The sequence below is a fragment of the Salarias fasciatus genome, chromosome 20, assembly GCF_902148845.1.
Source record: "Salarias fasciatus chromosome 20, fSalaFa1.1, whole genome shotgun sequence".
Lineage (NCBI taxonomy): Eukaryota > Metazoa > Chordata > Actinopteri > Blenniiformes > Blenniidae > Salarias > Salarias fasciatus.
In genome coordinates, this window is record NC_043764.1 from 25,003,091 (window position 1) to 25,018,110 (window position 15,020).

At 45.3% G+C, this 15,020-nt stretch overlaps 2 protein-coding genes across 5 annotated transcripts; both read right to left on the reverse strand.

The window, feature by feature from the left end:
• Nucleotides 1–491: 491 nt before the first annotated feature.
• On the reverse strand, nt 492–8,966 carry LOC115408554 (rho GTPase-activating protein 4-like). Of its 3 annotated transcripts, none has more exons than XM_030119382.1 (22): nt 8,873–8,966; nt 7,163–7,252; nt 6,808–6,979; nt 6,553–6,718; nt 6,372–6,434; nt 6,163–6,288; nt 5,941–6,069; nt 5,639–5,860; nt 5,447–5,548; nt 4,720–4,881; nt 4,492–4,576; nt 4,334–4,361; nt 4,143–4,242; nt 3,987–4,047; nt 3,678–3,755; nt 3,450–3,578; nt 3,231–3,336; nt 2,726–2,953; nt 2,597–2,646; nt 2,309–2,510; nt 2,179–2,227; nt 492–1,192 (listed from the first exon to the last, which is right to left on the reverse strand). In XM_030119382.1, the coding sequence occupies exons 2-22, from the start codon at nt 7,227–7,229 to the stop codon at nt 1,037–1,039; spliced, it is 2,481 nt and encodes an 826-aa protein (XP_029975242.1). In that variant the 5' UTR covers nt 7,230–7,252; nt 8,873–8,966; the 3' UTR covers nt 492–1,036. The 3 variants fall into 3 exon arrangements, with proteins under 3 accessions (XP_029975242.1, XP_029975241.1, XP_029975240.1); XM_030119381.1 differs by lacking the exon at nt 8,873–8,966 and adding an exon at nt 8,583–8,674; XM_030119380.1 differs by lacking the exon at nt 8,873–8,966 and adding an exon at nt 7,434–7,669.
• A 2,178-nt stretch (nt 8,967–11,144) lies between these two features.
• naa10 (N-alpha-acetyltransferase 10, NatA catalytic subuni) lies at nt 11,145–15,013 on the reverse strand. 2 transcript variants are annotated; one of them, XM_030118607.1, is made up of 8 exons: nt 14,824–15,013; nt 14,578–14,676; nt 14,427–14,485; nt 14,302–14,347; nt 12,960–13,075; nt 12,826–12,870; nt 12,415–12,499; nt 11,145–11,610 (listed from the first exon to the last, which is right to left on the reverse strand). In XM_030118607.1, the coding sequence occupies exons 1-8, from the start codon at nt 14,842–14,844 to the stop codon at nt 11,428–11,430; spliced, it is 654 nt and encodes a 217-aa protein (XP_029974467.1). In that variant the 5' UTR covers nt 14,845–15,013; the 3' UTR covers nt 11,145–11,427. The 2 variants fall into 2 exon arrangements, with proteins under 2 accessions (XP_029974467.1, XP_029974466.1); XM_030118606.1 differs by having other exon boundaries at nt 11,145–11,613.
• Nucleotides 15,014–15,020: the final 7 nt, after the last annotated feature.

The window sequence follows — 15,020 nt, forward strand, 5'->3', positions numbered from 1 at the left end:
CACTTCCAAAACATGTATAGAGAAAGCTGGGCAAATCAAACCACCATATTGATCTGGAAAGACAGCAGATTGAGCCACAGCTGTTCCCACACAGACCTTTCTACATGCATATTGCTGCAGTAATGCAGGTACTGTACTCGGTTAATGAGGTAATAACCCAATCTTCAACATCAAAACAATAACGTTGTAAAGTCAAGCAGCCAAAATGAGTTTACTCCAGAACTTTGCTAAGTGTGCACTCAGAAACCGGCTGGAGCGTCTTCAGGGAGCTCAGCACCGAGCCTGAGAGTTTCTCATTGAAAGAAGCCACTTGGTGTGCTTCAGGCATCCTGGGCACCATCTGCTGAGGATATAAAACACACTTTCAACTATGAGACCCCAGAAGACCCACAAAAGGCTAAAGAGACACAATATTTAATCTGGCTAATTAACACCTCAGAACACTCCTGGAGGAGTTTAAAAAAAAGCTCTCTGAAAAAGTAATAGCTGAATAATCTGGATTTTATTTATGAAAGTATTCTTCTTCATAAATACACGCCTTGCTTACAGTACAGAAAAATTAGAATAGGCAATTTATTGACAAATCAACATATAAAGACTATTTATCTGTCAAATAAGAAATATTTCATATGTACAAATTCAGAACAGCTACAGTATTCACAGTTTTCTTTATCGACTCATTTTGGATACAGCGTTTGTTTGCAGACTTTTGCAAACTTACAGCTCTGGTGCAGACAATGTTCCTGCATAATCGACACTAAATCGTACAAAACACAGTGCATTTCAAGTAATCCAGTTTCTACATCACGCTGCCAGTTTGCAGTCAGAATGTGAATCTGCTGTAAAAACACAAGAAGAAAAAAAAGAGCCTTTAAAATAGGCCTAAAGCAATCAAACTGGATGTCAGAAGGGGGTTATGGGTCAAGCTCTGTTCTCTAGAAATAGATGTGCTGAAAGCTACTGTCAGTGCCTTCTGACATGACACCTCAGATTTCATTAGTATCATCCCTGTCTCTCTCCCCTGTCATCTGTCCTCTCAGTCCAGAGGATCTGCGGCTCTGAAGAGCCCTGCTCCTTTCCCTTTGCGGCCATCGCGCTTCCCTTTCCCCTGGACGGCTTCAGCAGGGGGATCCTGCAGTGCTTGTTTCATTAGAAGCTCCTTGAAGACGGAATCCATCTGGCGGCAGACCTCCTGCAGTATGAAATAAACACAAGTGGTAACAGTTTTTTTTTTTTTTTAACAGAGACGCTTCTGTTTGGGGATTAAAGGAAGCCAGATTTCCATGAAGTCATGCTATTCTAGCTGAATTCTTTGCAATGAGCAGCTGAGGATGAACGATTATGTTGTTGGTGAAGGAACATTCATCACTGGAGGGTCAGAGCTGGAACCAGATGAGCTCTCACCCTGCACACCAGTTGACTTTTAAACTGAATTCAATATTTCCTAATGACTGTCATGTTGTCAGATATTGTTAAAAGTTGCTGGGATCCACAGGTAATGAAAAGCTTTGTTTTTTTTTTCTTTGGCAGTTTTGTATCTGACTATATGTACACAGTTTTCTATCTGAAAACTGTCAGAAAAATGTTAAAATGGAGAGAAAACCAGAACTGTATTTTATTTGATCACATTGAACAGTCAGTTCTATTAAAATTTCACTGAACGGTGTAAACGTAATATTACTTAGAGCAGGTGCGTTCAACATAGGGCCTGTGGGCCAAAACTGGCCTGCAAGAGGCTCCAAACTGGCCAGAGATAAGAAAACAGTTTTTTTGTTTTTAAAAAAATTCTTAACTTTAGAATACACAGCATGCTGCCATGAACGCAAACTAGCTTCAAAGTCATGTTGTTAGCTTGAGTCTGTAAAAACATGAACGACAAGACAGCTATAGGAAAAGTCTCCTGGACAAGTCACTGGATTTTGCATCAGAAAGTTTCATTAAATTTGGACTGAAGCTGAGATTATAGTGATCGTTTGCTTTTGTGAAAATATGGACATTGTCACCTTGTACAGTCTTCACGAAGGAAAAACTTTGGTTTAAATTTAAAAGTTTTGACACTATTTTACTGATCCAGCTCACTCAGGATGAAATGTGAATGAGGCCCCTGAACTAAAACATGTTTTTCACCCCCTGTTGAACAGAGAAATTAAACATGAGTAAAAATGAAATAAGACCGACCTTGTCTACTTGTACAGTTATATCTTCAGTGGACGACTGCGGCTGACTTCTAAAAGAAAAGAAAAAAAAAATGCACACATCAGAAAACACTTCCTGAAAGCGGCAGCTCTTGTGATTCAGCCACACTCACTGTCTGTGCACGTATCCTGGAGAGTGCATCCTCCTTGGCCTGCACTGAGGCCCCACTGGAATCTGGAGCGTCTTCCCAGCTGAAGCGACGGCGCCGCCTGCTGGTCCCACAGACGACCTGCTGTGCTCCACGGAGCCGCTGCTGTTCGCTCTCGGTCGTTTACTCTGTGCGGAGGCTGGAGTGGAGGCTCCGGTCTCCAGATCTGCAGTAAACATGAAAACCTGATTGAAACATGATCGCAGTTTGAAAGAAATGATCGTCCAAGATAAGCAAAAAAAAAAATCCCACCATCTTTACTGTGATACGCTTCCAACTCTCCTTCTTCGATGTTCGCCTCACTGTGAAACAGAATCTTCCTGTTAGATACTTCTCAATATCACGAGTGTCTCAGTTAAAAATAATTTCGCTCTGTCATACCAGTCGTCCTGCTCCAGCGTCATGCATTTTTCATACACGGGCCCTCCCACTTGGCCCTGGCTGGGGAAGATGCTCTCGTGCTGGACGATGAGGCTCTTGACCAGAGCGTTGATCTGCGGCTGCAGGGTGACCACGTCGTCGTCCTGATCGCCGCGCAGCAGGCTGGGGCCGAAGCACACGGCCAGGTTGTACGGCTGCATCATGTTCTCGTCGCTGTACTGAGACACGCTGGAGGCCGGGCAGAGAGGAGCGATCGGCAGGTGGTTCAAAAGAAAAGTTCAACAGTTCTTGAACTAATAACCTGAACACAACATGAGTCACTTCCTTAAACTCAATCCGAGGTTTAAATTACTACATTTGTTTGGTCGTATTGTTCTTTTCTTCAATAATTTCCTTGTTGCCACCTGGACTTTAGTTTTTCACTTCCATCAAAAGGTAATTCAGTCCTTCCTCATTTTAAAAAAAAAAAAATGTAAAAGGTGAAACTGCGGAGTGAAATACTCACTGATGGAGGAATGCGAAGAGGTATCTCATGACGACAATGACGGGTTCCGGGTACGAGCAGATGACCGTCTTCAGCTGAGCGGCCCTCTCTGCCTCGCTGCTTATTTCTGCCCGAGGACGAGAGATGACGGTGAGCTGCATCACACACACACACACACACACACACACACACACACACACACACACACACACACACACCCCGAGGATGAGTAACACTCACGGGCGTGCTCCAGGAGCTGACTGGTGCTGTCGATGGGGAAGAGCGGATTCTCCAGACTTCGGAAATACAGCTTCAGCACCCCGGCCACCGAGTCCAGGTCGTAGCTGCGCTCGGCCAGCGGGTCCTCTCCTGCAGGGGGCGCCCACAGCACACTGCCCCACATTATTAAAGCTCCACACCCAGCAGAGCTGCTCTGCTCCAACACGATACACACACACAAAAATCTACCTCGCTCAAACGCGTCTCTCAGGGCGTTGACTTCCGTTTGAGACCCCGGCACTCGAAAGATCCCTTCGTGGTGAAGCCCTGATGGTCAAACAGGATTTCTTAATCAAAGAGAACTTAATGTTTACCGACATTATCAATGGAAACTACATAAATCGCAAACTTTCAATATTGTGTTAATGTCGTCCATTTTCCAGTGGATGCTAGAGAGAGGATCCTTTTTGCCAAAGTGGTGTTTTAAATTTACGCTCGGCAGCTTTATTTATTCTGCAAAGCTGCACATGTTTATCTGCCGTCTTAAAGAAAACTCACCATTTAGGTTGATGAAGCAAATGCAACTTTCCACAACTATTGGAATTTGTTGTCCTGAAGCCTGAAAACAAAAGAAAACATTTGAGAAGATTCACACAGCAAAAAAAAAAAAAAAAGAAAGTTTTAAAGCAGTTAAATGAGTTTGATGGCAGCTACCTGTATGAAGGACAACATGTCTCCGTTGAACAGTTTGTGGTTGTGGATCAAATTGCCAGCGGACTGATTTCTCCGGACGCGTCCAAACTTCCCCGGGAGTCTGCAGAAGAGAGAAAATACGAGTGACGTCCAAATAATAAAACTGCACAAACAGAATTAACCCAGAAGAACCGTCATTAACAGCCATTTACCTCGGCTGGTGCTCGTCTGATGCTTCAGCTGGGAAAGAAGAAGAAAAAACAAAAAACACTATTTTCACCCAGATACAACTAAAGAAGTGTACAGATTTGATGACATTGCAACACGTTGCTCAGCATGACTTGTTCAGGGAGAAAAGCAGAACCAATACCTTTTTCCACTGCTACTTTTAGCAAGTCATGTTTGGCTTGCAGTTTGGACACCAGAGAACTGCCGACCAGATACTCTCTGACTTTCTGAAAGACACGTCGGATCATAGTTAGAGCCGTCCTCTCATCACCATGAGTCAGCAGAGATCAGAAACTCCCCGGAGCAAACTGTCAAAGATCAGACTTGACTCTGATGTGGAGGATTTAAAAACGAAAAGAAACGGACTCACAGTGAAGTAAACATTTTCGATTTCCTGCAGGTTGGCTCTGCGTCGGGCCGCGCTGGGTTTGACCGTGTTGTTCTCGGCGCCGTCCTCCTGAGACGCCTCCAGATCGTCGTCGCCGATTCCGTCCAGCAGGGAAGTCCGAGCCGCCGACACGCTCACGCCGGCCTGGGGGGATTGACACGAAAGCCGAGGCATCGTGTGTGTTCTGTCACGGAACACATGGCGCCGTCAGCAGCAAGAGACACTGTTCCAACTAGGGAAGTGGGAAAGTCTGGAAATCTGGCGCGTAGATTTGTCATCACATTATTACTGCATGAGAGTTTTCTTCCGGCAAGTAGGTTTTTACAACATACCTCTGACATGTTTCGACAGCGTTCTCCTGTATTAGTCAGAAATGTCAAAAAAATTCTACTGAACAAAGACATAATGAGCTAGCAGCTGAAAGTATCTGTTCTTCTTTAGTTAAAAGTGGATTTCTCAGCAGATTTGTATGTTTTTGAAGTCGACCACGCTCCCAAACAGCAAGTACAGTTCCACGTACGACCACAGATGGCCTGGAATAAAAAGGAGGAAGTGACTCTCTATATCGAGAAACTTACAGTTGCTAATTCATCACTTTTTATTAAATACTTCTCTTTCCTCGTCTTTGCTGAAACTCGCACCACAGAAATAATCTGTGAAGCAGAAACAGTGTGGAATGAATAAAATGTTAAAGATGCTTGTGCTTTACCTCCTCCGTCTCCTGAGTGACGGCTTTCAGCCGGGTCTGGATCTGCCTGAACCTGGTGTCCAGCTCGCATCTCATCTCAGACTCTGCACTGACCTCAGAAACCTGCGGGAACGCAAACGGGTGCGTGACCACACTGAGGAGTCCGCCAAGCATCTCACACACACACACACACACACACACACACACACACACCTGGTCCCCGTCGTGAGGCTGGTAGGGGAAGCGCAGCGGCATGGAGAAGGTGCTGTAGTGGTCCTGGAGGAGGGCGTCTCGGTCCCGGCTCTGGTCCAGGCCCGACACGGCGTCCTGCAGCTGCTGCAGACCCGAGCTCAGGCTCTTCTGGACCCGCCACCGTCTGGACAGGTAGGCCTGCATCACCCGGCTCAGGGAGAGGTGGTACCCGACATCTGCACACTGAACCGAGACCCCAGACAGAACGCTTATGTTTTCCTTTAGAGAAACGGAGTGAAAACCGAACAGCTGGATGGACTCACGTCTATCAGAGCGGAGATGTCCTGGAGGTAGTACTTATTCATGGAGGAATTGACTGCAGCCAGGTTCAGCAGGTAATCATTACGAGCCTTGCTGCACTTCAGGTGTATCTCTTTCACTTTTCCTTGTCTCTATAACAGAATCAAACAGTCACTGTGTGTGTGTGTGTGTGTGTGTGTGTGTGTTTTCACAGAAACGTATGAACGCTGCGTTAAGTGATTTACCTTTTCTATCAGTCTCTCCAGTTTCTTTGCGCTCTGCTTTTGTTTCTCCTCCTGTTTCTCGGCCTCTCGCAGCTTCCCCTCAGCACACACGAAGTCGGAGTGGTACTGGTAGTACGTCCGCCACGCCTGCTCAAAGCACACACAAACACACTGCTTTTCTCTGCGTGTTTGGGAAACAAAGCGTCTGAAGCGAGCCGGCGATCACTCACAGTCTGCAGCTCTGTGGTGACTTTGAGTAAACCGTCCTGCAGCAGAGTGCAGATGTCTTTACTCTGCAGGGAGGAGGAATTAGAGAGCTGTGAAACGAAATCTCAGGGTGAAAACCAGACAGGCGCACGCTGCAGAAGCGGACACCTGTCTGGCGAGCGACAGATGTTTGTGCGAGCGTACCTTCTTGGCGAGGCGCTGCGTGTATTCCAGGCAGTGTGTGAGCGGCTGGATCAGGACGCTGCTGCAGTTTTCGCTCAGGCCGTTGTGATCGCGGCTGTCCTGTCGGGTCTGAGACAGAAGAGCCAGCCAGACCTGCGCGACCGACGAGTGACTGCTGGGCTCCTTCCTGAGGACATTCACATGGACAGAAGTTAAAAAACACGTCAGACGGCCTGAAAACAGTATTCCAGTGCATCATTTGCGGGCTGTTATTACTTCTTGATCCTGGAAGTGAACTTTTCGGCCAGTTTCTCCAGAGAGCGGGAATACTCGCTCTCGATCTCCCCTCGCCTCCGCAGGTAGTCGGAGAGGTCCTGCAGCTGCTGGCTCTTCTGCTCAAGTTGCACGTCCAACACTTTCAGCTGGTCCACGAGCTGGCACCGCACCTCTGAGGGAGAGAACGCCAACAGGCCGGGTAAACAGAAAGGAACCGCCAGGGGAGCGAAGCTGACTCACTCTGAAACACCCGGGGCTGCAGGGCGACAAACCGTGCAAAGCTGGTTTCTCCCTCATCCAACTCAAAAACACAAGAACAAAAACATACATGTCAGGACAAAAATAAACCTGCTACCTTTGATTTGCGTGTCATAATCCACGATGCCGACTTTCTCCTTTCGCAGCTTGACGTGGGAAGACATCGTTGCCCCGACTGGGTGAAATTCTGCACGAAGCGAACAAAACAAAACCAACACTTTAAACCGCTGAGGTTTCCCCACATGAGCACAAGTTTCATTTTCTCCAGCAGCACGACCATGTCTGACCTACTGCTGCACCCTAACCAGACACCCTCCACCGGCTTCCTCCCACCAACGCAAAGAGCCAAAACAGCATGTTCCCCTTACTGTAACACATCTCCTCCACACCGGTCGCCCTCAGTCGCGCCGCGCCGCGCCGTCCTGCCCGGCGGACAAAACCAGCTGACATGTGTCGCCTGCCGCACCGGTCACGCTGCAGAACTGCATGTCGGGTAAAAATAGCTCTAGTAACATCTCGGCTGCCCTAAAAATAGGGGTGAACCACAAGGCGTACAACTGTGTTTGTGCTGAGGGCTACAGGTGGTTTCACCAGTGAGAGGATCTATCCTACAATCAGAGGCCGGGCAGCAGATCCCACTGGGTTTCACCTCATTACTGCAGCACTAGGATGACCTCTTCACAGGAAAAGTGAATTCAAAAGTAAAGCCATGAGGCCTCAGTGATATAAACACGGTCCAACTAAAACTTTGCCCCTCAGACGGGACAGAAGGAAAGCCTGAAACATGAAGCCGCAGCATGATTTCACCCATTTTCACACATCATTTTTTAGCATAATAATTACTGCGCTTTACCAAAAAGAGGAAGTCCGGGGGTCTTTTCCTGCTGCATCACAAGCTTTAGTAAAAAATGGTCACACACTCTCTCTCTCTTCACCCCTTGAGTTCCCCTTTTTTCACGAGCCAAATGTCACTCATCAGCATTCCTCCTCAGCTGAAGTGAAGCCCATCCGACTGACCTGCTGGGAGCGAGGCAGCGTTTCAGCCGAGCCGCCTGAAGAAAGCAGTCTCATTCTCATTTTTCCACACTGTGTCACCCTTTTCCATTATAGCCCTTCCATTCTTTCACTGTGCGATCAGCCATGAATCACCACCTCCCGTCGTCACAATCTGGTACCATATTTTATTTAAAAGGATACTCCTCAGAGACGACTTCCACGGTCGTGTTTCAGCCGCCCTCCCGGTGATTTTCACTCGCCTCATTTTAGGGTTTTACAAGTGCTGACAGATGCTGCCTGAGCTGTGAAACGTTCATGGCTTCAGGGCCCTGTCTCAACCAAAATAAACCCGGCAAGGCAGAGGCTGTTAACGGCCACACTTTCAGCTCGAAAACATGTTTGTGGAGGATTTAAATAGCCTTGCCTGTCTTGAGTAGTAGAGAGAAGCCAGAAGATGAATCTGATGAAGTTTTACAAAACGACGCAGTAAGTTTAAAAGAGAGAAAGAGAGAGAGTCGTACCTGAGGAGGAGCGGTCCTGACTTGCCTCGTCTCCAGACTGAGGCAACTAAATAATGCCAGTTAATAGCACAGTGAACTGTTTCACCTCCCCCTCACATTGGACACGGATGGATGTGGGTGGAGTGGAGCTCATCTCTCTCTCTGACTCTCTCTCTCTCTCTCTCTCTCTCTCTCTCTCTCTCTCTCACTTTCACTCTGCTGGCCTGGCTTCTCATCCCTCTCGCGTGTTCAGTGTCTGACTGTGCTTGTGTGCGATGAGTGTAAACCTTTTTTTTTTTTTTTTTTCTTACCCGAGCCCAGTCCTTCCTCTGCCTCCCGGGCTCCTCGGCAGGTCTGCAGTCCGATCCCCGACGCCAGCTGCCGCCCCTGATTGGTCCCTCCTCAGCCGGCTGCTTGAGTGAAATCAGCTGCTCGGGAGTTCAGGTGGACAGGAAAGCTTCTCAGATCCACCAGCGTGTCCACAAACTGTCAAGAGGGCAACGTATGAGTCAGTACCGGCTCATCTCACGAGTTCACCGTTTCACATTAAAGTGAGCATATTCACTGACTTCCTTTACTGTCAACCACAGGAAAACCATAAACAAAACAAAAAAAACAAAAAAAAAAACCAGAATGTTGTGAAACTTATTGAGATGACTTCGGTCTGTATGAGGTTTGGATTTTGTGTAAATACTGACAAAGTCAAGTTACTTCTGCTTAAAACTTCTCTTCTAATATAAACACTGATGGGTTTTTAAGAACTGACAAAAACACACCAGCCCTATAATGGATAAAATATTTATACTAACATCTGACTGTAAAGAAGAAAAAAAACACTATAACTGCACTGAGAGAGTGAAATATCCAAACCGATGGAAGATTTGTCATGAGCGGCACAAACATGGCCGTTGTCTTCTCGCACGTTGAGCTGAAAAGTGTGAAATGGCACGGAGGTGTGAATTTCAGCTATTTGTGACAAAGAGCCCAACTTTTTGAAAGGTCGCTGAGCATAATTTGCAGTTTTCTCTCCCGTACACTTCTCACTTGCCGCCGTTTCCTTCCTCTAACAGACCATGGGCTGCTGTTGTGCAAGAGCAGTCTAAAAAAAATAAAACACTTGGAAGACATATTTGAGTCGGTGTGATAACAGATGAGCGAAACATTTTCAGCTTAAAGTGAAGTCAACTCCCAAACCATCGGGAATGTTAAATACATCTTTACACTCGGCTGTCAACGAGGATTCGGGTTTAGAGGGCAGACAGATTCATTGAGGTAAATTTAAAGTGTCATTCAGCAGGTTTTACGTCCACGAAAAGACAGATGGGAGACACATCCCGGTGAGGCCTGGAAGCCTGGCGGAGGCAGGGAGGGATCATTTACAGGCTCCACAGCAAGTCAGAGCAAAGCTGCTCTAAATGACTACTTTGATTCAGTGATGAAAACTCTTCTTTCACGACTGTGAGGAGTGACTTCTGAAGTATTTCTCCTCAATTTGTCACCGTGTCTGTGTGGGTTTCCTGCTCAAGATGAGTTCTTTATATAATGCAGCGAGTCTGAATGGAGCTGAGGGATGGATGTGTGTGTGTGTGTGTTGACCCTGTGATGCCCCAGGCACCGATGAAGGATGAGTTTCCACTCTCAATAGATGTCTTGATAGATCTCTGGGGATATTGGAATGGATGGAGAATCAATGGCTCCTGCACCTCACTCCTCAAGGAGGACACTGTTTCTACCAATAGAACATTTAGACCTATTGATTGTACTGATAAGTAAAAAAACAGGATATAAATCCAGTCAGATTAAATGTGTTTATCGTGTCCACAGAGCACAGACAGCAGGCAGCGTTCACAGTCATCTCATGTCAGTCCATCTGAATAGGGTGGAAACTTTTACATATTAAACATTGCCGTGCACGGTTGACCATAGTCAGCAGATTTTTTAAAAAAGCTAAACAAATCAGAATAACGCTGTATGGGTGGAAAACAGCTGTTTATTATGAAATTAGCTTTGCTCTTACTTTTGTCTCTTCCTGTTAAAAGTGGCTGGGAGACATTAGATGAGTTTGTTAACAATCAAATCATTAACTCACACAAAGTTCATCTGAATACATTAATTTGGTTTTTCACCAAAAGTAACACATTTAGTGAAACTTCATTGACTGTAGTAGCAGTAAATTACAGCTCATATTAGAGTGAGACTTACCTGTTGTTGAATAAAGTGGTGGTGTGACACTCCTGCCTCGCTTTATAAGGTGGAATTCAACACAATGCTAACTTGTTTAGCACATTATCGCAGATCAAAGGTCAAGGTGGAGTCGTTTCCATCCACAGCACCAGCAGGTGGCGCCACATCCTGCTTATTCATCCATGTTGGGAGAATTCATGCATGAAATCTACATCTGCTCACAAATTTAACAGCCATAGTGCATCTACTGTATCTCATGCTTTGAACAGATATTTCATAATTTAATTCCCACTCATGTAAATTCAGTAAATAATCTGAATTTTACAACTTTTGAACTTCTTTTTGTATTTTAAGAGCTCATGCTTCATCCTCAGGAAACACTGAAATAACGAACACCAACACTGTTTGAAAGATTTATTTGCATTACTCTTCTTTAAAAAAACTTAAGACCGAATTAAAAAGCACAAGTTGTCTTTAGATCTGGGCCTCCACATGTTGCCAGCAGGAGTCAAATAAAGATGTTCAGGCAGTAGTTTAGGTTTAATTTGGAGAAGTCTGTCGAGTCACAGCAGAAGAGAAGAACTCTGGTGATGAAAATGTTGCTCTTTAATGCACAGGCGCGGCAATCCGTGAAAGCGCAGATAAAAAGAGGATGGTTTTAAAAATGTCTGGGTGTGCGGCGTCATTGCGAGTCGGAGGAGGAATCTTTAACGTCTGTGCTTTCTGTGGCCTCGCTGACTTCGCTCAGCTCTTTGCTCTCTCCCCCGCTGTCCCTCTCGCTCTCCCTCTCCTGGTCGCCGGAGCCCGACGGACTCTGGCCGGACGGCGCCTCCGGACCCGACAGGCGCACCCCGGGTTTCCTCAGCTGCAGCAGCACAGACAAGAAGGAAAAAAAAAAAAAAAGAAAGAAGTAAGGGGGGGGAAATTCATTATGAGTGTGCTTATCTGAGACGAGCGAGTTCACACATTTTCCTATAGTGACAGATAAACAGCCTCAGAAACAAAGGTGTGAACAACTTTATTACTTCATAATGCAAAGCGAACAGAATTTGGTTTTAGTGTGAGCATCCGTTCTTCTAGAAAGAACTGCATGCTTGATCCAGATCCTCCGTTTCTTCATGTAATCCCCGGCAGGCTCCATGATGAGTAGATCAGGACGTTCGCACCCTGAGACACTAACAGTGGCTAAACTACACACAAAGAGGGGAGTCTGTGGTTGATGACTGCTGCCAGGTCTCTCCATCCTCTCCAGAGCTGTCCACTATCTCCACCTCTCTGTCTGGATTCTTCAGACTTCAATCAGCCAATCCCCCAAACCGGAGTCAACACCTAAGAAAATCTGTTCGGCAGCGGCACAGAAGATTTGGACAATTCTTCTTGGACGCAACCCATATGCTCATCCCACAAATGCATGCAGGGTTTTTTTTTTTCCCCTTTTTAAACACATTTGGCATCATTTGTTAAAAAAAGGAACTAGAGCTTTCCAACACCAGACACTACCGTCCCTGCCTCATGCGTAGTTTAAGTTATTGGGGTTATTTCACTCTACTGCAGAGTAAACGATTCAGTTATTTTCTTTTTTGGTATTGCAAGATGAGACAGCAACATTACTTTCAGTCGGGCCGACAGAAAGACCACAGTGGTGTTTAAAAAAAGAAAAGACAGTGACCTCATCCGCCATGTGGGCCAGATCCCTCTTCATGGCGTAGGCATCCTCCCCGTCTGCGTAGTATTTAGGCTCGACTTCACTAATCCTGGAAAAGAGCAATGTTGGACAAAATCTGAGCAAATTGTTGATTTAATTATGTGAATAAATGATTAATATATCAAAGATTGATGCTAAACTCCAGCTATAACCATATAAACAACAATGTGACACATCTGCACAGCAAATTTTGCCTTCTTATTAAGTTTATACACAACAAATGCGACCTGAAGCCAAAACAACTACCAAAGTGTGATTTGAAGCGTCTATAAAACCAGTTGGATTTTTTTCCCCATGACTTCAGTCTCGTTTGACATTTGAGTTAATGAACACACCAACAGTCCCCGAGGGTGAGTAAAGCTGAAATGGACTTACTGGAATTTAAGTGTATTGGAGTACAGATGCAGGGCTGCTCGGTTGCTGCAGAGGAGAAACAACAAACACGGAGTCAGTGTGAACTCGCCAATAATTTATACACAGAGTTGGAACAACCCGGCGTCGCCCGTTACCTTTTACGAACGTGAAGCGAGACGTATTTGGCGTTGAAGTTTTCTATCATGGCTCGACTGGCCTGGTCCATCAGCTTCTGAGCCAGGCCGAGACGCCTGTGGGATCGCTTCACCGCCTGGAAGAAACCCAGAAAGCACCCAGGATTATCTCAGGAAATGAGCTGAACTGGCTTCGAAATGTAAAGAGAGGATTCAAGAAGTTTCAAGTTGAGCTGTGGTAACGGGGAGAAAACATATAGTGATTACACTTTCAGTCAGGGATGTCAAATCAGACGACATCTTCATCTTGGGAGGGTCAGACGTTGACAGGAAACATCAATTTGAACGTGCACTGTATGATGGACTGGCGACCTGATCAGATTATCTACACCCTGAGACAGGGTTCAGCCCCCTGCCACCCAAATCTGACTGAAGCAGAACTACAAAAGGAATCAATGGTACATTACTTAAAATACTATTATGAGTCAAGGTTAGAAATCAGTTCAATAACTGTCCGTAAAATACTGACGGCATGCACAATATTCTAAAGTGCAGCATTATTAGTATTAGCTGAAATTAACTTAGCATTGGTTGTAAAGTGGTGAATAATCCTGCGCATGTTTTGCAAAAAGCTGTACTATATGTACTATAATTGTCAATTCAATCACATAAAGAGGATTAATTCTTCAACAGTTCAAAGAAATTGATGTGCACTAAAAGCAGGACGACACTTGTAAATGGTTGAAAACTTCATTAATAATAAATACAAGTCATTAAAAATTAACAGTTTTTGGTTGATGACTAATGTTACATTTGTATTAGATGAACATTATTTGGAGAAGAAGAATAATGTGAATAATTTGGGGAAGTTGATCAAATTAAAAAGTTTTCTTTGCAGAATTCTATAACTTTCTACCACCTTTAATACAGTAATATTGTGGCATACGCACAAATTTAAAGCATTTTATTGCTTTCTAATTTTTTTTTTATATTCAAAATGTCGCACATGCACTTAAAGTTTGAAGCTTTTAACAATTAAAAATAAAGACTATAGTGACGCTGACATACGGATTATTGCTATTGACTACTTGTAAATACACACAAGAATCTGGAAGTTACGTAAAGGTAATGAAATAAAGTGTAAAGGGGGGGAAATATACCGTATGTTTCACTCTAAAATTTTTCTGGACTACAAATTGCTGAAAACTTTGGTATGAAATCAAATTATCCATTCATTCATTCATATCACACTGAGAACACTGCAGAGGTAGATTTTAAACACAGCAAGTAAGTAAGTAGTCTGCAGGTTGAACAGACAGAACACATTCATCCCTTTGACTCTTTTTTTTTTCGTTCCACTCACCAGAGATGTGATGTGTCCGTGAGGTACATCATCTGGATCCTCCTCCCTGAAAACAGAAGCGTTCCATCAAAAACGACCAGTGATTAAACAGATATCAACATGCAAAAACGATCACAGATACTCACATCTTTGCTAACACATATCCCACGATTTTTCCGTTTTCGTCCTCTGCAATGTAGGAGAGCTGGAGGGACGCACAATCGAAGGGTTCGGGTTAAAGAGAGTGAAAAAGGTCAGAAACAGAGATCCGGATAAAGATCCAGGGCTGTCAGTCACCTGCGGCCATGACAGCCCGTGGTAGAAGTAGTACTTCATCTGGTAGTTTTCTGGAAGACACAGCAGGTTGCAGTGCTGCATGTTCATCAGGTCTTCGGGCTGAAAGAGAGAGAGGACAGGGAGAGTTGTGGGAGCGGAGAGAGGACACCCGGCGGGGCGGCGGAGGCTAGCCGCAGCCTGGGAGAGCTAGCCTTTAGCTACCGGGGAGGAACAGCGTGGTGCCGGGGAGCGTTTCACAGCACTTACCCTCGCGTTTCGTATGTTCATTTTGTCAACTCTCACTCTTTCAACACGACGGGAAAAGAGATGAACTATGCCGCGCTGCTCCGAACAGTCATAATAGTCAAACTGCTGGTTTAAAGGTTTGTTTCGTTAGCCTAGCTGCGAGCTAGCCAGGAGGAGCGAGAGGAAGGAGCACGCGACAATAACCACCGGGACTTCCG

Coding starts and splice junctions, on each gene's coding strand:
- naa10 (XM_030118606.1), bottom strand. CDS start 14,844: ATGAACATACGAAACGCGAGG. Junction 14,486..14,577: donor ACGGGCTGTCATGGCCGCAG/GTGACTGACAGC, acceptor GCGTCCCTCCAG/CTCTCCTACATTGCAGAGGA. Junction 14,348..14,426: donor GGATATGTGTTAGCAAAGAT/GTGAGTATCTGT, acceptor TTCTGTTTTCAG/GGAGGAGGATCCAGATGATG.
- LOC115408554 (XM_030119380.1), bottom strand. CDS start 7,515: ATGTCAGCTGGTTTTGTCCGCCGGGCAGGACGGCGCGGCGCGGCGCGA. Junction 4,048..4,142: donor ACATGTTGTCCTTCATACAG/GTAGCTGCCATC, acceptor TTTTGTTTTCAG/GCTTCAGGACAACAAATTCC. Junction 3,756..3,986: donor TTGCTTCATCAACCTAAATG/GTGAGTTTTCTT, acceptor TTTGACCATCAG/GGCTTCACCACGAAGGGATC.